Genomic DNA, 26,584 nt, shown 5'->3' with positions numbered 1-26,584 from the left:
GAGTCATCTACTCAGGTTTAGAAAGAGAATGCTGTCACTTGTGAACGCTGAAAAGATATTAATAAAAATCTGAACATATACCATCAAATGCTAGAGGTCCACTGGATGAACAAGCATTTTATTCCTGTGGCAAGTGCCTAGATTTACAAGTTAATACAGGAATTGCCATAGATCATGACACTATTTAAGATCGTTGTCCCTCTCCTCATTACTGCATTTTCCAAAATTACGTTTTTCACTTGAAAGGGGAAAAAAAAAAAGTGCGAATGTAAGACAGATTGAAAATGCACTGGTAACAAGAGGATTTAACTGAGAAAATTTCCTAATGCTCTCTTAATAAGAGATTATTTTCTAGTTGACACTGTTTCCCCTATAGTATGATCCTACTATACATCTAAACATCAGAGGAACAGCTAATAATCTTTGTTTATTAAATGCTCAACATTCCATAAAAATATTTAGAATTAAAACAAAATGATCCAATCAGAATATAAAACAAAAAGATATTGGTTTCCAAAAAACAGTCAGTTAATTTCCATCTCACTGTGTCAATAGTAGCTTTTTGTATAAGGAGAAAATATAAATCACTCCAACAAAACTAGCAATGAGCTCATCAAATTCAAATGCTGCTTTCCATTTATGTATTTTTTATATTAAAGCAATAAACATGGTTCATTTGTCTTCCATGGTTGCCACATTTTCCTGTGCTGTTGCTATGAACTTCAGCCATTAGCTGTGCTCCAAGGTAAACCACACGAACCATCAACAAAAGTGACACCCAATCTATGGAGTTCATATTTTCTCCAGATTATCTATGCTAGTTGACAAGCTAGTAATGAAAAAAATCACACTAAGCAAATGGTTCCTCTAATAACAATAAATTTTCTATAAAATTATGAAAGGTACAAAATGTTTCCTTGCATCTATTTTGTCATGAATTCTAATTAACGCTGAGAAAACCTGAGAGTGCTGGGTCATCACAAGAAGTGCATCGAGGTTTGATTGATAATACAGTGCAAGTTGGCCTATGCTGCCAAGATCCCTCTCTGTTAAATTAATGGCCACCCCACCTGCCCTAATCATACAGCCCAAATGATATTCCCCTTCTTATTTCAATTTTCTGGAGGCAAGGAAACTGGAAAAGATCAGTCATTTATCTTCTAATAGCTGGATAATAGATCTATCACAATAAAACATCTGGACAAATTCTGTAATTTTTTTCCACAAAAGTGAAGTTAAAAAAACATTGTCTTAGTCACACATTTGGTTTCTAAACTAAAACATTAACTTATTAGCAGAAGCCTATTGTTGAAAAGTAGAGAACCCAGTTTTCTTTCCCCATTATCCCTACATACCCTGCTTCAGTTTAAAAGATCAAGATTTTCATTGCAAAGCCATCAGCAATTCCTGAGATCATTTTTTAATCTAAGGAGTCTCACTTTGCAATAATCTGTGCTTCATCTAGTAACCGTGCAGTCTGCAAAAGAAATCTCAATACTCAAGTATTTGTATAGTCTTTTCACCCTCAAAATGTAATTCATACAAGTTGCATCTGTTAATATTTAGGAGTAAATTATCACACCAGAATAGAACAATAAATTTATTTAAATATTAGAACTAGTTTAATGTGATTAAAATATTTTAATTAAAGGAAAAATATTATTTAAGTAGAGGCTAAAGAAAAATTTAGCTTTTAGAAACCAGTGTAAATCTTAATTAGCAATAAAAAGATTCCATGCAATAAGCTAATTTACTGTCAGCGTTTACCCAAAACATGCCTCTATCCCTTCCCATATTACTTCACAACAGAGGTTTCTGCTGTACACAACAAGATCAGGTGTACATACCTCGGAATCAATTAGCATCTCCAAGTCTGGCTAACATGTTTTAAAATTTCTATCTAACATTCTTCTGTCTTAGAAGAGCTCAAATGCAGCACTGCACTCAGTATACTACCTGGTCCTAGAACAGGAGCTATATTAGCAACAGCTGTGATATAGCAGAAAATATCTGTGGCCATGTACTAACTCAGTTCTCTGGATGGGGCTGAAAAAAAATCATTTTATCATGTACCACATGCATCTGTATTTCCATGCAAACATCATAAACCATACTTATAACAGAGGTACCTGCTCAAATGAAATAAAATCAGATCGAAGCTAAGGACAGAAAACTGCAGTAAATGTTGATATTTTCAATATGGCCAGCATCCATACAACTACATCCCAGCTACAGGTATACACTCTGCCTTTTCTTTTTAGATGCAGCTTTAGATACATTTTGGGATACTTCAGTTTGGACTGAGGAATGCAAGTCAATATCCATTTTCACTTTACAGGTTTGGACAATGGACGTAATTAATTTTCAATATCGACATTGATTTTTTTTTTTTAACTGCTGTAACTCAGGTATCATTAATGAGCTTGATTTTTATTGTTGTTTACACAGAGTTGTAAAATACAAAGGCTACAAACACAATGCAGTTCTACAGTCCTTCACAGTATGCCAAAAGTAACTTCAGCAACAAATCCTGCCTAAAACCCTATGTCCCAAAGCAAGATAATCAAGCTTGTTAAGTGAATGGAAAAATAGAATTAGAGTGAAGTGACACAGAAATCAACCAAACAGAAAATGGGAACTAGTTTCCTCTAAAATACCCAATTACACCTTCACACATGACTATGTGACCAGCTATATTACTTTCTAAGAAAATCGTCTTAGCATAAAATACACACATGCTCTTATCTTTCTTTCTACATAAAATCATATCAGCCGCTCAATTATCTAGAATTACTAGAAAAATAAAAGGAGCAAGCAAGCATGCTCTCATACTTGCTGATCAAGTCTGAAGTATTTTTTTTTTCTGTTAAGCAAGGGTAAAAACATAACAAGGAGTTTCTTAAGCCTCCATACTAAAAATACTTGTAAACATCTTACGTGTTTAAAAATTAAATACACTAGCAAAAAGTCACAGCTTTATTGACACACTGTAATTCCCAGTGAGCTACCTTTGAGGGTATGTTAACGATGGTTTGCACTTGATAATTTTGCATGTTAGATTAACTGAGAGCTTGACTTTTAATTGAATCTTCATGTTAAGTCATTTAAGCAGTAGAATGATCTTTCATTTATCTCACCAGAAATTTTAATGAAGTGCTGGGTTAAGCTTAGATCTCATCTTATTTTAAGTTTTGCTTACCTCAGCTTATATTAAAATTTACTACTGATTGAGACTTAAAACATGAATGCATTTTGTACAGTGTGATAAAATGGCCTAATTTTACTGTAGCAAAATTCCCATACAGACAGTTTCTTGCTATTTCAAATGTAAAATTACTCTGACTAATTTAAATACATTGTGCCTTTTCTGTGCAACATAAACTTAATTAATAATCCACAATAGCATGTTCTTTCTGAAAAAAGAAACCCAAACATTGTATGTTTAGTAGCTATTCTATCTCACTTTAAAGTTTCAAACCCCCTGCTTGAGGTTAAATGATTATAGAAAACAAACAAATTATGAGTAAAAATTTACTTTTTATTAAAGCAAAGTCTCAAACATCACTTGAACAACATTCAACTCTTAGATACATCATTAATACTAATAATTACACTCTCCTTCCAACCATGTCTAAAACAAATGGAATAAGAACAAAAAAAATCCAACAAAAAAAAAACCACGATGCATTTTCCCACATCCAGTTACTACAGACAATGCACTGTGGCTTATCTGAGGACTATCAGCCCTTAAGTACACAGAAATGCCAAAAGTAACCTGACATTTCCATGAAGGGAAAAAAAGGTGGAGAACCACTGCTGTTGAACTCCCAAACTTACTAAGATTCTCCCACTCTGGAGAAAGATACTATTTAATGAAAACACCACCACTTTCCCGAACTGATCTGCTGACATTAGATTAAAACTATCAGGAGCTGACAACTAATGTTGATCTAACAGAACACCTTATGTACATTTAAACTGAAGGAATCCAAACATTAGTATCAAGTAAACATTTGTGGTCCTAGTTCCACATCATCACCCTACAAATTTCAGGCTATCTGACTGTCAAACATGCAACAGAAGCCGCGAAAACATGGGAAATACCATTAATTAAACACGTGCACTTCATGAGGCCATGACAAAATGCTGTTGTTCTACAGCTTGGAGCCATTTCTAGAATTCCTGTGGCAACAAATCCAACTTAATTTTCTTCACAAAGACTGAAAAAATATTTTATAAAAGCTTTTGTCTTCATGTAAGTAGAAAGAGCTTTTTTTTTTATGCTAAGTGTATGAAATTCAGCCTCCCTTAGAGAATACAAAAAGGTGGTTCAAACTAATACAAATTTCCCAACAGGAGCTTAATAAGACTTAAAAAGTAGCCAACCTAAAGCTACTATGTACACACCTGCACCACCCATAAGGAATTGCATCTCCTCTGATTTTAAAAGCTAGAAGTAGCTACCAGTGGCTGTTTTCTTCACTGTGATCAAATTGCTATGTTTGCCAATTATTCAGATTGGAGTTACCTGCAAACATAACACTTGTGCACTATGTGCTTTCTGTTAGTAAACGTGGAGGCTTTCTAGGAACATTCAACGGAACATGACAAAATACAGCTACTTAAGGTGAAGCTTTTCTGTGCTAGATGGGTCTTCCCAAAGCGATCAAGGATTAAAAAGACACCAATCCATGTTAGATCACAACAAGCTGTGGGGTCTGGGACACATTAATACTTGGTTTTGATCTAGAGAGTCCTGAAGAGAGATTTGTGTGGTTCCTTTTTGGAATAATAATTCTTCATCTCACTTCCTGGAAAAGGAAAACTTCTGAACCTGAGATGTTTCAGCCCAGGCTGGAATCAGGTCTTGCTACGGAAGAGACCAAAAGGAATCAGAGGGAGGAAAAAGTTGCAGCGGTTACCAATATTACGTCTCCAAAGAGGTCCAGAAGACTCAATTCTAGACCATCACTCTTCGCCTGAATGTGCCAACAAAACAGCATAACTTTGACTATTGCTCCAGCTGGTATCCTCATAAATACAGTGTCCATTATACAGTTTCACAGAGGCACCAGAATTGTGGCACATACTAAACAATGAGCTTTAATTCCCTTAGAAGTAACTCCAAGTGTGCTAGGGAAAAAAAAAGGATATCCAAACCTACTCTATACTTTCTTCCTCTTGCATTTTGTTAAAGTAAATGTGCAAATAACTAGTTGTTGGATAACTTGCCATCTACCATAAGCAATAATGACTAAGAAAGAGAGTGAAAACTCAGGGATTTTATTTTCCTGCCATCAGCAATAAACAGAAATAAAGATGGCTTCTCAGCGATTTATGCCTCCACAGGTATAAAGAATCTAATCTCACATTCACTGATTGCATGCACACCAAGAGCATGAACCACAAAAAGAAAACACACAAAGAACCACTGGGGGGGCAACTCCACAGAAGCACAAAGGGCCCTGACAAATGACTACAGGTCAAGCATAGATGCAGTCAGGAGAACTAACTCACTCATTTACTGTCTGCTGAGCCATTAAGCTCTGACACTTTCCTTCAGTAACCCTTCAGTGGAAGTTGCAAGACGCCTTTTAGAGAACAGCACCATTTATGTCCTGAACATCTGGACTGTGCTAGAACAAGAAATTATATATTCCTGTGGGTTACAAAAACATTGGCAAATAGGAGATGAAGCAACACACTATCTAGTACCTAGTAATACTTTCATTTATTCAAAAAGGATTGCATTCACTAAAGTAGTAATCTGAACAAGAAGACCAAGAGAATGTTTTCATTTAAGACTCTGTTTTCTATTTGAAGTCTATCTTTGACTCCTTGCTCAATTACCTTTCTGGCTTAGACTTGGGAAACTTATTTGTAGGGTATAGAAAGAAAAATTAAAATGTGACCATTGTAAGATATCCAGGAGTTCATACAGAAAACCAGAACAGGCAAAATATAACAGGAGTGTTAAATTTACAGAAATTGTCCCAGAACAGTGGTTTTACTTACCAGATTGGAAGTGAGGATATTTGCACAACGAAATAAGTGCACAGCAAGTATAATTGTTTAACAGTTGCACACACCTCAAGGCAGACTGACGTCAATGGGCATACTGTGCATCGTACAGAATCAATTTATTCTTGTAGTATCAAGAACAAATTGAAATGATCTAGCTCATTTCCCAATTAAAAAATGTTTATGCACTTTTACACTGATCTGTATTATTATATAATTTCCATTTTAAAAATTAAGTTTAAAGAAGCACACATAAAAAACACACTAACAAAAACAGATTAAGAACACCCATGATGCAAGTGAAATTACCAGCCTTATTAAAGGAGATAGTCGCTATCACCATCATACTATAATGCACAAATACACAATAATACTTCTATCCAAAAACATATAAAACCACATTACCAAGGGTTAGAAAAGTGTACTATGTACTTCTGTATGTCAGTCACAGGAGTAAACTCTTTAAAAATATATGCATATGCAATAGCATACTGTTTCTTACCGTACTTCTATCCTTCAAAAGCTTTTCTATCACTTCAATTAACATTTCCTTTTGCTCTGGATCAAGACTAGAAGGAAAAATAAAAATTATTTTCACTCATTTGGTCAGACATATCCAAAATTAAAAGAGGTTAAGATTTTTACTTTAGAAACAAGCTGGTTACTAAAAGCACAGAAGAAACCACTTCCAGAAAAATCATGTATTCCAAAGAATTGATTGTAAATGAACTTGTCGGAAAATAAAGTTAAACATGGAATACAGAACTGAATTGAAGGAGTAAAAAATTAAATCATAAATATTATCTTTATGTTATACCGCTTATGTTTGTTCTATAAGAATCTTAATTCTTAAACTCATAAAAATGTTAGTATTCAAGAAACTTTAAGATAGGCCAGTCCATTAGGGAGAACTTGACTGAGCTTCAGATGTTAAGTCACAAGGATCTCACTGGTTTTGCAGAAGTGAATTTCAGCATGAATGAATTCAGCAGTAAATGAACATCAGCACAAAGCACAATCATACCTTTATTATCTAATTATCAGTATAACACTTCAAATAAGACACTTCGTTAACTTCACTAATTTTAGTCAGAAGTGCTGGAACTCAAAAATTTGGACATTGTATTCATGTGTATCTATACAACGTTGGTGTGCAAGCTGATGAAAAATACACTGCTTGAAGTCCTATGTCAATAGTAAAAACAGAGGGAAAACTTAAGGTTGCAAACAACAATCTTTGTACCACCCTTTTCATATCCAAAGAGTGGACAAAAGTTTTCCAGAAACATTCATTATTGGTAAACTTCATCATCATGGATCTACAGAGCACGGAAGAATTCAAAGCCAAAGGAAAAGAAAATACAAAGATAAAGTAGCTACAAAGAGCCATACAGATGTGTACTTCTATGCCTTTGAGAAGTCATTTCAACGCGGATACAATTACAGATAAGTGCAGAAGTATCTGGTCATTATTCTACACTAAAGTTTTAACGCTGAGTGACGAACTGCACAGTATACTGATCCACAGTATATCCTTTCCAGCTATAGATTCACAATGTATCTAACTGAATACTACTTTGCTAAGGCTCTAAAACCTAGCAATACTAAAACATGCTAAATGGATAACAAAACATTCTTATAAGCCATCAGCATAAACAAAGTAGCAGCATATTGTTCCATAAGTACTTCTATGTTCACCTTTTGTTCCAACTTTTGTTTTTGTCAAAGGTGTACTGGATCTTCTGCAAAGGATCAAAACCTCTAGAGGAAAAGTTGCAAGTCTTTCTAATAGGCCTTATTTCAAATTTTCAAAATTGGTATAAAATTTACAAAGAGAAAAAAGTGAGTACTTATTATCAAGAAACTTTGAAAAATAGCAATTTCATTACATGATCAAGAAAATCTTCAGTAAGGGTTCTGATAACCAAATTCACATTTTTCCTCCTCCTGTTTCCTGATGTTTTAGATAAAGAAGGCAGCTTTTTGAAGAGAAAATAAAAGACCAGGCTAAAGATCTCAGAGTGATCTGCTCCCATTACGGTATCAGCTAGTTATAGTATGGAATCTATTAATGCGAGTGATGGTGCTTTTTATAAGTTCTTTTCCAAATCTTACTACAAGTAGGTACAAGGTATAGTTTTCTTTTGATAGACAGAAGATACTAACAGCTTTGAAATGCACTCTAAGTGAAATAAGCAAGAGGTCTGACATTTTCAATGATAAAATTACTCCAATGTACCTGGCAATGTTGATTGCCTTGAGCACAAATGTTGCTGTTCACACTATGCCTCAAATCTTTTCTGTTTGATATGTAAGCTTCCTGCTGTTAGGATTGATTGAAACACTAACAAACAAGCTCTTCTAGGTCAGACATCCATCCAAACACCATGACACTAAATGCAAGGAAGATTGGAGTATCGAACCTGCATCCAGAAGTCTGACTGGAGCACTAACTGAACTACAGGACTATCAAAAAGGTAGAGAAGTCATCGAACTCAAAAAGTAAATGGAGCATACAGGCACTATTAGAATAAACTTACTTCTTACTGAAATGCTCACAGAAGATGGAGTAATTAGATGTAGGATAGTACATAAACTGTTCACTGGTCTTCATATCAAAAATCCATCCCCTCCAGAATTCTGATTTTGACCAACTTCACAGCAAGTCTTCTGAAATTACTTGCTCATTACAAATAGGACAAAAAATAGCGTTGTTACCAGTATATTATCTGTACTGCGGAACTGTGGAGCTACTAGTTATGATCTGTGTTGAAACACCTGCTGAGACTGCCTGTTAAAGACTCTTATTTGCAGGCAAGCCACCCAAGCCACCACCAGGTTAATTTCATAGCCTCTTCAGCAGGTCCCAGCACTGCTGCTTCTTCAAGTGATCCAGAAAACTATACTTGCTCACTTGGTCCTTACAGCAAACCAGTGCCATCAGATATGGCATTTGTAAAAGTAAACTTTGAAAATGTGACAATAAAAGTTCACAAGCTTTCTATAAGCAGTTCCCAAATCCTACTACCAAGGACACAATTGTTAGTTACAACTAACACCCATATGTAACCATGAAGCTTATCCTACTCCCAGTAAGGTGGAATTTGCAGCTACAGTAGTTTGAAAATTTGCATTAGGATGCCTAGGATCTTTGCATGAAGTGAAAACTTGTCAAGGATGTACAGGGCCTCTAAACCATTAAGAAAACCTTTATAGAACATTAGTTTCATTAGTTTTCCTTTCTATGTAAGCTAGATGTCCATTTTACTACCAGACAGGAATTCATGGAAAGTAGAAGGGAGTGAGGCCAAGATTCCCAGATTTTGCTGCTGTATTTTTTACCACGTGCTGTATTTTTCAACATTAAAAATATCTTTTTATTGGCAAGGTCTGTTGGTTTTGTTTAGTGGGGGGCAGGGGGCTACAGTGGCAGCTTCTGCAAGAAGGTGCTAGAAGGTTCCCCTTTGTACAGTGGACTCGGCTGGGCCTAGGGCAGACCCGCTGCTGGCCAGGGCCAGGCCAGCTGGTGATGGAACATTCAATGGTAAGACCCCTAAAAAGGGGAAAAAAATGAAAAAAGGTTGAAGAAGTGAAGAAGCTGAAGCTGGGGCAGAGTGAGGGAGGTGCGAGCCTTGTGAGCCTTGCAGCCCTCACCCTCTGGCCTCCCCCTGGGCGGCCATCTGGGCCTGACTTGGCCCAGCCGGCTGTAAGAAGTAGAGAGGAGATGTGAAGAGAACCCAAGAGGCCTGAGCTGATTGTGAAGAATTTATTGTGAGAGGAACGGCTGCATACACCAAGGTCAGTGAAGAAGGAGGGGGAGGAGTAACGCTGCTCCTGGCAGAGATTCCCCTGCACTGTGTTGCAGCCCATGGTGAGGCCGGCTGTGCCCCTGCAGCCCAGGGAGGACCCCACGCCAGGACAGGCAGATTCCTGAAGGAGGCTGTGGCCTGTGGAGGGCCAGCGCTGGGGCTGGAGGGAGGTTCTGGAGGGACTGCACCTCATGGAAAAACAATCCACGCCAGAGCAGCTCATGAAGGACTGTAGCCCGTGGGAGGCACGGACCCCACGCTGGAGCAGGTGAGGAATGTGAGGAGCTCTTCCCTCAAGGAGGAAGGAGCAGCAGAAAGCGACGCATGATGAACTAACCATAACCCCCAGTCTCTCTTCCCCCCTGTGCTGCTCAGGGTGGGGAATGAGGTGGAGGTAATTGAAAGGAAGTTAAGCCTGGGAAGAGGGAGGAGTGGGGGAAAGTTGATTTTGTTCTCTCATTATTCTGCTTTGGTTTTATTAATAATAATAAATAAGTAGTTTTTCCCAGGTTGAGTCTGTTTTGCCCGTAACGGTAACTTCAATGATCTCTCCCTGTCCTTATCTCAAACCTCGAGCTTTTTGTTATATTATCTCCTCGTGTTCCGTTGGAGGGTGGGGGGAGTGAGTGAGAGACTGTGTAGCATGGTCCCAAGCGGGGCTAAACTATGACACAAAGATGATTCAAAAATCTTGCCACTGAGATCATATAAGCATAGGATACTATATGAACCAGGAGTAAGAAAAAATACAAGCTATTTTTGAAGATAAAATCATATCTGGAGACTGGATAACTGATGGATAAAAGCTCTTTTAGTAATCAAGTTAGATTTCAGAATCTTCTTTGCATCAATCACCAATAAGCTCTTTAATCTGGACTACTAAAATAAACTTTGTTTGTCATCAAGAGAAGAAATGGAAGCATCAATTTAAGTTACAATTCCATGGAGGAACCTGCTATCCAGTGTTGTGGTTTAGCCCTACACACCATATAGTTGCTCACTCTCCCTCCCCCTTACCATCAGGATAGGGGAGAGAACTGGGAAGAAAGGAAAACTTGTGGGTTGAAATGAAGACAGACTACTAGAATAGCAAGGGGAAATGACAATAATAAGAAAATATAGGGATACTAAAATATACAAAATGAACACTGTACCACATGACGTCCCAATGACAGCCTGTCCTAAGAAGCAATCATGCAAATGAAACCAAGCAGCAAGCAAAGGAGCGAGAGAGCGAAAGAGAGATAGCCCCCCTGGCCAATCCTCACTGATGTACTGAGCATGATATTTATGGCATGGAAAGTCTTTGGCCAGTTTGGGTCAACTGTTCTGGCCATATCCCTCCCAGCTTCCTGCACCTGCACATTAGTGAAACCTGGGAAGCCGGACAGTGTGTTTGGTCTCTTTTGCAACAACACATAACATCACTATGTTCATCAACATTCTTCACATACTAAATCTCATATGAAATCCAAAACACAGTGGCTACTGAGAGGAGAATTACCCCCACCCCAGCCAACACCAGGACATCCAGATACTGCTGTCACTAACAGACCATTACTGCCAAACTCCCACAAACAGTTTTGATACTATCAGGAAACCAAAGGACATTCTGGGTTCAGGCCAAAAAGTCTTTTGTGTGCTGGAACCAGATGCTAACAAAAAACAAACTACTAAAAGAGCAGGAAGGGACTTAAAATACATTCCCTCTTGTTATGTTATGTGATAAAAGGCTTGTCTGCACTCAGAGGAGTACAGAGGTGAGGGAAACTTCAATAATGTCCTGACTTAGCTACTCCCTGGGCCATCACATGAGATTTTTTTTTTTAAAAAAAAAAAAGCAATACCAAAAGGAGCCCCTGCCCAGGTTCTTCGGAGAGCTACCACAGAAAAGCCATAAACCTTATGGTCTTGAAATGAACATATCCTGACTGAGAGAAGCTCTCCAGAGCACCTTTCAGACTTAGGGGTGTAACTAGCTACAGAGCTATGAGACTTAGTATGCAATGCCAAAAAGAACATTTTGGGACTGTACAAGACTTACTTAATATGAGATGTTTACGGGAGAAATGAAAGGCAGGGAAAGGGAGGAATCTAGATGATTTCAGGAGGAACAAGCGTAGGAAAATACAGAGATAGGTGCATAAGAGGAGCCAGCTGTATGTAAACTCTTTGCTGCTCCGCGCACTTGTCTGGCCACGGTCTGCACCTGATGACCACAATGTGTTCTGTCTTCTCATTAGACTCTATTTCTCACTACTTTCCTGAGTAAGACAGGCTATCCTCTGTGTGCATGTGTGATAGAGAGGTCTGGCCATGGGTTATAGGGAACAGTATAACTGCAGTACCAGCATCAGAAGTAAGTATCTAGGTCAGTGTGTGATTGCTAGAGAATACCAAGCCAGATTAAGTGGGTTGGGAAACCAGGTATTGAAGTGGGGCCATAGGTCTCAGCTGGACATATGTGTGACTCTGAGTGGGACAACTGGAGACTTTGGCAACCAGAGCAACGACAGCATCCAGGCCAACTATCAGAGAGATTGTAAGGTCTGGAGGTTGACTGAAATACTAATTTGTGTGTCTCAGTCACACACTGAGTCACACACTGCTTCTCTCTTCTCTTCCTCTCCACCCACTGGGAGACAACTGGAGAAGAGGGGATATAAGAGCCAGTTACTGGATAGTCTGAGTGTCTAAATCCAGCTACTGAGGGATTTATAGTGTTTGAGTGAAAAGGTGAGGGCATGGGTGTGTCTGACTGAGGGTTCTGTAACAGCAAATGCAGTGCAGTTGCGAGTATTGTGTGCTTGTATGCGCTGTTAAGAAATGATCTGATATATCTGAGATGTGCCAGCCCCCTAGTATTCTTAATAAAGATAGCCCAAAACTATCTTAAAACTGCTTTTCAGTATTTGTCAGACTCACTTACCTGTACAGCTTTTGGATTGCATGGGCTGCATTCTTCCTCACATAAGGAGATAAATCAGAAGAGGCTTCCTTAATAGCAAGCATCATAATAGGAACAATAATTGGGACGCGGATACTGGATAAAACTCTTAAAGCACTTGCGCGGATTAACTGATTAGGATCCTAAAGAATTGGAGAGATGGGGAGAAATAAAATAAGATAGTGCAGAAACGTATCATTAAATTCTCTGCAATGTTTACTCTAATTAGTGACCACACATTAAACATGTAAATCTATTATACTAATAAGAAAATGTGCCAAGCTTCACACAAGAAACTTGCAACAATCAAAAAAAGTAAAAGAAAGTAAGAAAGAAAACATTGAAACATTTTAAAAATCTGTCAATCTGGCAAGAGAAAACATCTCCACACATAAAGCAGAATTAGAATCTTCATTACAAAAACAGAAACAAAAGGTTACAAAAAATGAACAGAGAAAATTAATTACATTTGCCTATCTTCCACAGTAGGCTTAGTAATTCCCTTATCTGCATAAAATCTCAGCTCTTTTGGAGTCTACACCCTTGCCACACCACCACTTCTTTTTAAGTTACTCACAGTCACAACATTTGAGTTATCCTCTCTCCTTTTGTTTCCACTATCCACAGCTTTTGAAAAGGTTATGCCATGAGAAGTGTTCACTATACACATATATCATAAAAAACATAGAATACAAAGTCATTCAATTTTAGCTTTTCATGGCAGTCACAGATAGTAAAGGTAGTACACATGACACTGAGATAAAAGCTGGAAGAAAAGGGGCAGAAAGCTCTCTGCAGTTAGTTGTGGAATGCTACTGCAGTTGCACACTTGGTGTTCTGATTGCAACATTTTCCAACAAGATGCAAGGCCTGGGTCAGTGACATGACAGAAATTAATTATGAACCTACAGTATTCTTACAAGAAGAGTACAAGAAAAAACCCAATCTCATTTTATTATAAAACTGGCCAAATTTAAGGACAGAGACTTAATAAATCTTCCTTTTCTCCACAGTCACACTTCAAAGGCAATCCTAATCTTTGTTCTCTAATCCTATTACCTATTGTGATCTGAATTTGAAATGAAACAGTACAAAATGCTATTTCTTTAGTGTTTTTAATAAAAAAGTAGCATGCACAACACACTGAATATTTTAATTTTGGTACTACTTACTTTCTGATATTCCAGTTATCTGTTGTACACAAAAACCTTTTACACAAACTAAAAGAAACACAGGTGGTTCAGGGTAATAACAGGGTCTTCTTTCTACATACATAAGCTACCTTGGAAAGAGAAAAGGCATTCCAGAAATTAAATGTTGGGCATGTGAATTTGAGAGCACCAATCTGCAGCTTTTTCTTCAGTGAAGTAATTTTACTTCATGCAGGTACAGTTGCTTGACAAGGTCTGAGGTAGCACAAAAACCTGTGTCAATGACATAACTTGAAACTACTTTATCAGACGCAGATATGTACATGCTTTAGCTTACCAGGCTACACGTACATAGACAAATTAGTTTTTGTTACATCAGCTCTGAATTCTCTACAAAATGTTGTTTAGTAGTCACTCACTTTTAAAGCACGCTGGAAAGTACTGATGGACAATAATGCTAGATCTTGCTGCTCCTCTGCATAACGCATCAGATAAACATATACAAGCTTTTTTATCTGAAAAGAAAAACACAATGAACACCATTATCATAAAGCTTTAGAATTCTGTAAAACTAAGTTTTATTTTAAAAAATTCAAAAACTAGATTGCACATCTTCATCAACATTTTCTTCTTCAAAGGAAGAATTAATGTATCACTGAACTACTCACACACTTCTCAAATTTCTTAAGATTTTCTGTAATTCTTTTAATGGGACTCCCTGAGGTGCTGCAATATTACCTAATTAATGGTACAGTCAGATGAAGGCTAATAACACAAAGTATTGCTTTATATTATCACCTAGTAAATAAAGAGTTGAATAATCTAAGAAGCTGACACATGGCAACTGACTACCTGAGCACTCCTCATGTCTTTTTTCTTATGGAAAACACGTTAAACTGCAATAGTCAATGATTTAAACAACCCCATTTTACCTTGAAACTAAAAATCAATGACTTTAACACATTTGAAAGACAATATAACTTTCAGTTGAAGCGTGGTAACTTACACTGTTTAAATCTGATTAAAAGAGCACTTCCGACTATGCCTTGGACAAAAGCAAAGGGTATTAGATCCACCCTTCCCTGACTCCAAGCATTCAAAGGATGTAGCCAATATAAGCATGCTACAAAGGATGCAATGTTCTAAGATTAAGAAAACCTCAGTATGATTTTGGAGGAGGAGAGTATTCAATTTAGTTCATTTTACCCCCTCATAGCCACTGTACACCCAGGAAGCAGCGAAAACACTTTTTATTTCAGAGTTGTAAACCGACTATTGGGGTTTATAATGGAAAATTCTGAAAGACCCTCAACTACAGCTGTGCTATAATTACTGTCACTATCAGAAGATGTATTTTTGTGCCAATTCTGGCAAAAGGCATAATATTAAATCACAGAAGGTTACACCATACTAAATTATTTGTTGTTCAGCTATAGACAAGCAGCAATCAACATTGACCACAAGAGGCCTACGCACTGAATGACTGCAGGTGTGCAAAGAAAGCCTCCTTTCCTTGAAGCCACTCTGTGACTAGAAATGGAAGCACTTAGAGCTTCGTGACTACACTATTCTTTTACCACTTACCTTCGTTCAATGTTATAATGCTCCTTTCTATAAAACTAATCATAACAGGGGCACATTAGGCTTGAGGAACACAGGCAGATTTGTTCAATTAGTTTATCAATATAAGCACATCAAACTCCATGAGTTATTGACCAAGACTTATTTTTGTTCTATACCACCAATTGTTTATTAGGTCACTTTTTGCATCCTTACCATCCACGACATAATGTACATAATCAAGATGAGGTCAGTGTGTACTTACAAAAACAAAAATCACAAGGCACTTCTGTAAACAATAAGATGCCCTTTGCTTCTGTTAAAACAAATGAACGTGTTCTACTGCATCTTCACCTCAATTTCCCTATATTAGAGCATTCAGCCCTGATTAAAAAAAAAAACAAAACAAACCAAAAAAAAAAACCCAACAACAAAACAACCAAGCAGCAGCCATTTCTGGGCAGGAAAGTCATTTGGATACAAAGGCACTCAGATAAAGTGATGTATTTTATGCTACTGCATTGTAGCAATTTGTAGGGACAGATTTGTGTAAGAATTCTTAAGGACAGGGATAAATTTGGCAAAACATATTCAGAAAACATTATCAGTATCAATGCTCTAAAAATTTGACTTAACTCAGTAATTTCTCATCATCTCAAAAACATCCTATAAACCAGACCATAACAAAAGTTTCTGAAACCCAGAAATGCTAACTAGATGGCTGCAACTACAGCTACATTATGACCTAAACTTGTCACCTAACTAACCTTGATAAAGATGATAGGCAGCTGGCCTTACTGAATGCCCTGAAATCTTTTTAGTTTAACAATCTCTTCCTACATGAGTATGTTAGCACTAAATGGTGGAAAAATAAGTAATGAGGGAACTTCAACTACAGCATGAATTCACATAATTATCTATTAAAAAATAATAAGAAAAGGCCCATAAAATATAAACACGGAAAGGCTTTTGCTAATTAATGTTAAGTTCTGTGATAAAATCTTGTCTGCACACCCACAATGGAGCACAGAGACACAAGGCAACTGGAGGGGTGTTTCTAAGTAATATCCTGCCCTAGCTTCTCCCAAGCCAACGAGAGGAACCATCAGCTTAGAGGTGCAGAGAGACACAGTAGCAGGCAGGAACCCAAATTTAGGACTCAGAGGAAAGGACACCCTGTCAGGTCCTTCCCAGGACCACCTCAGGAGAGCTTCGACTCCCACGTACAGGTGTTAAACTCATCAAGAGTCAACACCATAGCACCTTTCAGACTGAGGGGCTTTTCTGCGTACAGGTATGGGATGCAGATAAAAAGTATTTCAGGATTGCAGAAGACTTATCATAGGATATTTTAGGGAGGAACTGAAGTGAAGGAGAAGTGAGGGGAATCTATGTGATCTGGAGAGGAACAAGTAGGGGAAAACAGAGGGACAAGCAGACAAAAATGGCTGGGCACATCTAAACAGTTTGCTCATTGGTACATCTACCCTTTTATGCTCTACACCTGATCAACACAGTCTGTTGTATTTTCTCATTAAATTCTATTTTTACCTATTTTCCTTGGTGAGGTACTCTATTTCAATGCAAAGGTGCATTTGTGTGCCAGCAACTACAGTCAGGCCACAGGCTGGAGAGCCCGTATGTCCATGGGCACCAGCAACTAAAGTCAGAGGACTTAGGTGTGACTTCCGCAACTGGAATGGGACCTCAAGTCATAGGAGCCCATATGTCCTCGGTGGTCAGCACCTGGAACAAGTGAGGGTCTGGCTGCCAGCACCTGGACTGGGACTACAGGCCAGAGGGCCCATGAGCACAAGCACAAGCAACTGAAGAGACTAGAGTATGTGAAATCAAGCACAAGCCCATGCATCTGTGGTGTCAGTGACTGGAATGGGTGCAGATGTACCCGTGGATCAAGCTGCACTAGCTGGTGAGTAGGTGAAGGGAAGGAGGTAGGTAAGACTGTGGGCATCTAAGGACAAGACCAAAGGAAGAGTTGGCTATGGCATAGACCAGGGGGTCCTATCCAGCTGCCAGAGAAACCAGATGGTCTGTGGGTCTCTAGTGGCAAAACCCACAGGTTTGTGTGCATCTCTCTGTCTCTAAGGTCATAACCACAAGGTGTTGGCTAGTAGAGGACGGGGGGAGTTTTGGCCAAGTCCAGTTGTGTCTGTGCACATGTGCATACACTTGTGTGTCCTGGGCAAGACCACGAGGGGGTAGCTACTGAGGGATGAGGGGATTCCTGGTTTACATGCCTTCATATGCCTACAGCACTTTGTATTAGCAACTCAAACAGGTACTTCTGAGTGGTACCTCATACGGTGCGATACACATTCCCACTAAGAGACCCTCATCTTGATTTGCCAAGCTGCTGGTGCTGTTTGTGGTCATGTGAGTACCCTGTGTCAATTTATATGGCTGCCTCCATACGAGTGTATTTCAAAATTTGTGTATATACAAAACTATTGGTTGGGGTGGAAGTCTAGAGCTGTTCTGATTTTAATTAGTGAGGGCAGGGGCTACAGTGGCAGCCTCTGTAAGAAGCTGCTAGAAGTTGTTTCCCCTTTGTCTGGTGGACTCAGCCAGGCCTAGGGCAGACCTGCTGCCAGCCAAGGTTGAGCCCATTGGTAGCAGAATGTTCCCTGATAACGCCTCTGTGATAACGTATTTAAGAAGGGGAAAAACAAACAAACAAACAAACAAAAAAAAAAAAAAAAAGAAGAGAAGATGTGAAGAAGCTGGAGCCAAGGCAGAGAGGGGGAGGCATGAGCCTTGTGGGCCTTGTGGCCCTCACCCTCTGGCCTCCTGCCAGGCAGCCGTCTGGGCCCAACTCAGCCCGGCCCGGCTGCAAGAAGTGAAGAGAGGAGATGTGAAGAGAACCTGAGAGGCATCTGCTTGAGCCCATTGTGAAGAATTTATTGTGAGAGGAATGGCTGCAGACGCCAAGGTCAATGAAGAAGGAGGGGGAGGAGTAATGCTGCTCCCAGCAGAGATTCGCCTGCAGCCCGTGGTGTGGTGAGGCCAGCTGTGCCCCTGCAGCCCATGGAGGCCCACAGAGGAGTAGAGATCCACCTGCAGCCCAGGGAGGACCCCACACCAGGGCAGGCTGATGCCTGAAGGAGGCTGTGGCCCAGGGAGGGTTCACATTGGGGCAGCTCGTTCCAGAAGGACTGCACCCCTTGGAAAAACAACCCACACCGGAGCAGTTTGAAGAAGGACTCCAGCCCTTGGGAGGGACCCCACACTGGAGCAGGGGAGGAATGCGAGTTCTTCCCCCAACATTTGGGGCTTTATGTCAGCAGCACTGACATAAAGCAACATGCTATGAACTGACCATAACCCCCATTCCCTCTTCCTCCCTGTGCCACTCAGGGGGAGAAGGTGGTACAGATAATGTTTAGCCTGGGAAGAGGGAGGGGTGAGGGGAAGTTATCTTGTTCCCTTTCTCATTATCCTGCTTAGTACTGGTGGTGTGCATCAGAGTAACGTCTTTATAAAACCTCTTTGTTACAACTTTCTAATGCAGCTGCTTCTTTAGATTTCCTCGAGTCACACAGTAAGCCTGTGGATTTAAATACATCATAATTGAATGCATTTTTTTAACTTCCCGGAAATTCGAATTTTCACTATTCGAAGATGGATTTTTTTTTTTCTTGCTTTCTTATGAGGAAAAAAAGATACAAAAGCAAGCCACTTTGTGTGTCTTGCCCCCTGATATTGCAGCAAGAGTAGACAGATATGCTGCTAAAATTTAATGGATGGTAAACAGTCTGAAAGAAAAACTTAAATTTTTGCTACTGTTTTTATCTATGGAAATCCTGAAAACAATTATTAAACACATCTGCTTTTAATTAAAAGTCACACAATTCAGTGCAAGTTGAATAAATTTAGCCAAGTAACTTGTCTCAGGACATTAACAGGTACCACAGATGATTCTGACCCAGGTTCTTCATCAGCTGCTTTTATAGGATGTTCAAATTGTTCTTGTCTGCCTCTTCATATACTCCTTCCATAATTCTTCATACAAAATGAGTAAGAGCATACTCTCAAGATGCATGTATGACTTTGGTTTGAAGTCTCCATGTCTTGCAAAACAGAAAAGTAACCCAAAGATTTGAGATTACGCTGTGTATTAGCAAAAATTTCTTCTCTGCTCAAGGTGGGATCATACATCACCCTCCCCCTGCCTAAACAGTCACATGTCTCCAAAAGATTCTGAGATACTGGAATCACAGGGATTCACATTAATAAAACACTCAACAAATTCAGAGACTTACAGAATGGTTTGGGTTGGAAGGGATCTTAAAGATCATCTTGTACTAACCCTGTCACAGGCAGGTTCACCTTCCACTAGACCAGCTCACTCAAAGCCCCATTCAGCCTGGCCTTGAACACTTCCAGGGACTGGGCATCCACAGCTTCTCTGGGCAACCTGTTCCATGCCTCACCACCCTCATAGTGACAAAAAATCCTCATAGTGAGGAAATTACCTAAACTAAATTGTCAAAAGAACCAACATCTAAGTATTGTGAAACAAATAATTATTTTAAACACGCTTCATTAGTAACATCATATTTTGTCTAACCATTAATTCATACAAAGACTTAACTGAGTGAAAGTGACACTCTGCAATCCTAATGCTCAGAATACTTTTCTAAATATCCTACATGATTAGAACAGTGAAAACTTTGTCACCCAAACCTTACCTCTCAGCCTTGCTCTGCAATAGATGTTTTCAAACACAATGTAGCACAATCCTGACTGAAACTTTCCAAGCAGCACCCTGTTTCATACTATAGTACCTTTTGTTAGAATTACCACCACATACTTTCACAAACTTTCTCTAATCAATTTTTTAAAATGTAAATAGTTATTATTCTTCCCTTCAGATCACCCAGTACACTTCCTTTATTTACACACTAAACCATTAGCACAATGCTGTCATTGAAATTAAACCCTGAGAAATTCTGCTTTAAAAAAATACCATAGGTTTTATGGTTTATGTTGAAGTCAGATAAAATTAGATAAAATTTTCATAAATAGATCTTCCATAACAGTATTCTTATTGAGCTACACAAATACCTCAATATTTTTACTGGCAACATTCTTCACAACAGCAGGAAACAGCTCTGAAGCATTTTTTCCCTTTGCAATCATCTAAAAAAAAAAAAAAAAAAAAAAAAAAAAAGAGAGAGATAAATCTTAGTAATGTAATAGTATAATTTATTAGACTACAGTTTGGTTTTCTGTTGGTTTTTTTTTTGGTTTGGGGGTTTTGTGGGTTTTTTGGGGGGTGTTTTTTTTTTATTTTGTTTTTATAAGGCAGATATTTATTCTACATGTGTATTTCAAACCTGACTTCTAGGAAGTTGAGGATAAAGTCTGATTTCTTTGTTAACTATTACACTTTACAAAATACTATCCATACAACAAAACCCATGGGCCCTGGCTGGTTACGAGTTTGGGTGGTGGAATCAATGAATTGGGACTTTACCATATCAGACTGCAAATAGTTTTTAATGCTTTGAAAATTACTGAAAAAAGAGATCTTGCTAATCTGAAAAGCTTTACAGAATTACCTTTTGGGAGCTGCAAAAAAACAACAAAAAGCCATCAGGAGAAGTTATACAAGTTTAAGTCCTATTCCTTTTCCCTGGAACAATCCTGGTGCGCAACAGAATAGAGGAAGAAAAAAAAACCACAGACATCACACTTCAAAAACAAAGCAAGGTTGTTTTCCGTAGCAAGTTAAACACAAAAGGCATTAAAGTGTTTATACAGCGAAAGAAAAAAAAAAAAAAACCAAAAACAAACCCACCCAGAAAGTAAAAGCAAGATCAGTCAACCCACCGATTTTTTTTTTTTTCTAAAAGGAAGAAAATTCTCATATTTGATCTCAGAGAAATCTGAAACTGGGGCACATAGTAAATAATAAAATTGCCTCAATAAAAGAGTAGAAACAGCAAAACTCCAGTTTAGCTTCAGCCCTTGTATGAACAGCATAAGGAGGATGTTATTTATAAGAAACCAAGTACATTAGAAGGAATAAAATACTTCAATATACAATACAGCTGCACAACTCTCATTTCTTATATCTAATTCCAGTAGAATGTCTGCCAGTACTTCATGTCCAGGCTGCAAACCCTAGAATTTCATGAAGGTGTTTTATCAAGTCACAGTGCTGCTGAATACAGCCTCAGAGCACCTCCAGCTATGGTCAAGGGCAAGATCCATTCAAACAAACATCAAGCTAATCAGAAAGGACAAGAGCTCATTAAGACAAGCAAATAGAGGCAGGAGGATAAAGGGATTGAGAGCAGCCCTGAGGAGAAGGACTTGGGGGTACTGGTGGATGAAAACTCAACGTGAGCTGGCAATGTGTGCTCGCAGGCCAGAAAGCCAACCGCAACCTGGGCTACATCAAAAGAAGCATGGCCAGCAGGCCTAGGGAGGTGATTCTCCCCCTCCATTCAACTCTGGTGAGACCCCACCTGGAGTACCGTGTGCAGCTCCGGAACCCCCAACATAAGAAGGATATAGACCAGTTGGAGAGAGTCCAGAGAAGGGCCACAAAGATGATCAGAAGGCGGTAACACCTCTCCCATGAGAACAGGCTGAGAGAGTTGGGGCTGTTCAGTCTGGAGAAGAGGAGGCTCTGAGGAGACCTTATAGCAGCCTTTCCACACTTAAAGGGGGCTTGTAAGAAAGATGGGGAGAAATTCTTTCACAGGGCCTGTTGTGTCCAGACAAAGTGTAATGATTTAAACTAGAACGAGGTAGACTTGGACTGGATATAAGGAAAAAATTTTTACACTGAGGGTGTTAGAACACCGGGACAGGTTGCCCAGAGAGGTGACTGATGTCCCATCCCTGGAAACATTCAAGGTCAGGCTGGAGGGGCCTCTGAGCAACCTACATCTTAACATCTTAAACTAAGCAACCAATGTAACATCTTAAACTATTTCTTGCCAGCTGTATTAAAGCACAGGAACTGACAAACTAAGAAGCAAGCACATTTTTTAAGTTTCAAGGAGTTTTAACTAAGAATCTAAATTAAACCACTGCTGTCAGGACTGGGGGTCTTTACAATAAATGCCAGATTCAGAATTAAATTACCAGAGTCAAGCAGAACTCAGTAGCAAGATACACTGCAGAGAAGTGTTAGAAAATAAAATATCAACAATCATCTCATCTTGATGCAACAGAAGTTATGTTATTCAAAAGCAGGGATGATCCTTAAGAGTTCTCTGATAAGCTGTAACAGTATGACTCTATATATTACCTGCATTATTTAACTGATCAAGCATAATAGCTCCAGTGTACCATGTAAATATGTATTTAGGGTCTTTTAAAAGTGTATTTTGATTCATTAAGTCATAATGATTAGCGTAAATTCTCCTTAGCCCATGGATCATTAACCTGAAAGAATGCAATGTTCTTTCCAAGACTAAGGTCTATCGTATAATTTTTGTTGCCTAGACATTCTGCAAGTGTGTTGTCTCATATACCTGGAGATCCTGCACAGACAGAAACTTTCATTCTAGAGTAAGTGCTATGTAATATCAGGGTGTACTAATTTTTTTTTTTTTCCATGAGAGAGACATACAAACATTGATGAAATTTTCTGTGGGAAATCAGGCTGTGAATTGGCTTCCTAAATTTAGGTTCTGAAATCTTTAGGAGTGAAATTCTACTGAGATTTTTTTCCCAGATGAGAAGCTCAGACAGCTTTCAAGACCTGCTAATAAGAGTATCTTGGTTGTTGCAATATCAATGTATATTTTAAAAGGAATATCAGCTATTGTGTTTCCATATGTGTAGTAAAATAAACTTGGTATAAGCTTCAAATTTATTTCTGAACCAGCAGTGTTGCTTGTTTATGGTATGCATGTAAGGAAGAAACAAAAAAACAACATACTGACTAAAAAATAAAAAGATGTCAATGATCACTGAACTCACATATACATATTTTAGCTGAAGGTTGGCTTAGACACCTTAATGCAAGAGGGGGGAGTAGAAAGATTAAAACTGGACTAGTCCTGTGCTTGAAATTATGTTGCTAAAAGTCACTCTCTGCAAGACAAATTTGTTTTTATTTGTAATGAATCTTCTTCTTCCCAGAAGAATTCACAAACTGCCTTAAAGGAGGAAGAAGCAGCAAAAGGAGCCATAAGCAGTGTTCTCCTGGTACTTTTCCATCACACTTATATGGACAAATGAAGCTACTAGAAAATTAAGAAAACTATTAGCATGCACAGCTTTTTCTCCCACCTAAAATTAGTGAAAATTAGCATTCCAATGAGACACTTTAAACAATACTCTGACAATAGAGATTCTTCTTCCTCTTAATAAGAAGGTTAGAGGAAGCCTTTCATTTCTGAAACATGTATCTCATCCCTGAAAACTCTCTAAATGTAAGCACACAACTGGTAATACACAAGCATCTTTGTGACCAGCAAGAACATTATCAACACTGCTAACAAGGCCTTATGCTAATTGTGTATGGTTGCAGTCCTGGCCTGTAAAGCTCATTGTTTCAATTTGTTATGTGAACGAGAGCTTGGTAGCAAATGTCTCTTAGGAAACACAGTTTAAACACAGGATAACAGTAAATGCTTTCAAAATATGAAAGAGACAGAAACCAGATGATCCAGTAATTCGAACAACTCGTTTGCAGTCAAGTAATAGTTACCTTACAAGCTAGAAGGCTGTTTCTGCTTTAAGAAAAGAAGCACGTGGGTTGTGGCAATCCCAAGCACAAATACAGGCTGGGCGGAGAATGGATTGAGAGCAGCCCTGAGGAGAAGGACTTGGGGGTACTGGTGGATGAAAACTCAACGTGAGCTTGCAATGTGTGCTCGCAAGCCAGAAAGCCAACCGCAACCTGGGCTTCATCAAAAGAAGCATGGCCAGCAAGCCTAGGGAGGTGATTCTCCCCCTCCATTCAACTCTGGTGAGACCCTACCTGGAGAACTGTGTGCAGCTCCGGAACCCCCAATATAAGAAGGATATAGACCAGTTGGAGAGAGTCCAGAGGAGGGCAACAAAGATGATCAGAGGGCTGGAGCACGTCTCCTATGAGGACTGCCTGCGATAGTTGGGGCTGTTCAGCCTGGAGACGAGGAGGCTCCAGGGAGACCTTATAGTGGCCTTCCAGTACCTCAAGGGGGTCTACAGGAAAGATGGGGAGAGACTCTTCAGTAGGGCCTGTTGTGATACGACAAGGGTTAATGGTTTCAAAACACAGCGAGACAGATTTATATTAGATATTAGGAAATTTTTTTTTTACAATGAGGGTGGTAGAACACTGGAACAGGTTGCCCAGAGAGATGTTGGATGCCCCATCCCTGGAAACTTTCAAGGCCAGGTTGGATGAGGCTCTGAGCAACCTGATCTAGTCAAAGATGTCCCTGCTCCTTGCAGGAGAGTTGGAATAAATGACCTTTGAGGGTCCCTTCCAGTCCTAACCATTTTATGATTCTATGATTCTAAGCAGTAGCTGAGCAAGGAAAAGATATCTAAGAAACAGAAGGTGTCTGCTGCCATCCGGGAAAGTAATGCTCTTCCAGCATTGTCCAGTGGTTAGAACAGAGACAGAAAACCAGGACTCCAAACTTATAGAAGGTCAAAAATCTGGAACTGGGAAATTACGTAGCAGAAGAACAAACATGCTCAATTAAGTTCTGCCTTCCCTTGCTGAAGGGCTTAGGAGCGTGATTACATCAGCCTAAGGCCATCAGGGACCACAGCTATCAGTGTTAACACACATCTCCAGCTTCATGGTATCATGTACTTCTAGGAAATTAAAGAAGCAGTTGTTAAGAACTACTTTGAATATGCAGCAGCAGCAGGTATTTCTAAGAAGTGCATTTGTTCACTGCGCACTTATTCTAAATAAGAGGATTATTTGTAGGAAAAAACATTAATTAAAATAAAAAAAAAAAAAAATCAATCTAGTAAAGCTTTGGTTTAAAATTTAATGCTGACCAGGTTTAATAGTTTCTCATTCCTCCATATACATACACACACAAACATTCAGTTGCAACAGTTTCCAATACAGATAAAGATCTGGCCATCTTTTTGAAAAAGAACACCAAGGGAATAGCTCTCCCCAACCCTCCTGCACACAGTGATAGTCAGAAGGAAGACCTTTTCTGAGGTAAGCACAAAAATGTAAGCTACCATAGGTTAAAACCATGGCACTTCTAAAGGCCATGATTTCTTACAAGGGCACCCCTGTATGCCAGACTCTCACTGGTCAAACCCTGAGTCCCACATTATGTTGGAGAAGATGAACCAAGAAATCTTCCAGGAAAAAAAAAAAAAAAAAAAAAGGTGTTATGAAGTGTTAGTTGCTAAGTTACCCAGATCTAATACGTAAGTGATTTCTTTGGTAGGACTGGGATCAAAGGCAAAAGCAGAAGACAACCAAGTTGAGTAAAGTCTTCATCACTAGAGGATAATGAATGGAGAAATCACTAGCTCTAGAGTCAGAGGAAAGAACACAATCGCATGATACAATCTGTATCTGCTCACCTCAGTACATGCTTGGATAGGATTAACTCCTTTTAAAAATACGCAAAACAAAAAAAGAACATCCAGAAGAGACTGAAGGAACAATGAGAGAAAGCAAATGCAGAAGGGTCATGTCGCAACTCCCCCAAAAAAATTAAGTGGACACTGAACAGCTTTCCATAGCACATTCTTCTAATTTTTTTTTTAAGACAAAGGAACTTTATCAAGTTCATGATGTTTAGTGTATAGGGTTTAACACACAATGGTGTTAAACATTAATCACCTCTGAGTACACAGTTCACCTGAAATACTTAGTCAAGTATATAGGCAATATGTTGAATTTAAAAAAAAATCCTTATATAATCTAAAAAAGTAAAAATAGTAAATGCAATTTGTCATTTTACTCCTGTAAATTTCTGTTGTTTCCTGTCTGCTGAATTAAGACAGTAATTGAAGCTTCTCTGAAGGAATGATTTCCTATTTAACATCTCACCTGTCTGCTGAAAATAGTTATTTACAGGTATATAGGTACTGTTACAGAAATATTTTAAAAATATATGACAATATATATTTTGATA

General features: G+C 38.7%; 1 protein-coding gene across 2 annotated transcripts in view; it reads right to left on the bottom strand.

Annotated features, from left to right (window-relative positions):
• Positions 1-26,584, bottom strand: part of AP3B1 (adaptor related protein complex 3 subunit beta 1) — a 164,463-nt gene that overhangs the window by 124,474 nt on the left and 13,405 nt on the right. For both annotated transcript variants that reach the window (XR_015261512.1, XM_086771530.1), the window contains exons 3-6: positions 20,574-20,648; positions 14,348-14,443; positions 12,760-12,920; positions 6,524-6,590 (exon numbers count right to left, since the gene is read on the bottom strand). Coding sequence is in view for 1 of the 2 variants with exons in the window: in XM_086771530.1 (XP_086627656.1) it covers positions 6,524-6,590; positions 12,760-12,920; positions 14,348-14,443; positions 20,574-20,648 (399 nt within the window). In the remaining variant the exon portion in view is untranslated. The remainder of the gene's footprint in view (positions 1-6,523; positions 6,591-12,759; positions 12,921-14,347; positions 14,444-20,573; positions 20,649-26,584) is intronic.

Source organism: Chlamydotis macqueenii, chromosome Z (genome assembly GCF_036417535.1).
Source record: "Chlamydotis macqueenii isolate bChlMac1 chromosome Z, bChlMac1.mat, whole genome shotgun sequence".
NCBI lineage: Eukaryota > Metazoa > Chordata > Aves > Otidiformes > Otididae > Chlamydotis > Chlamydotis macqueenii.
Note: the sequence above shows the minus strand (reverse complement) of the source record. Positions and strands in the feature narration are given on the sequence as shown.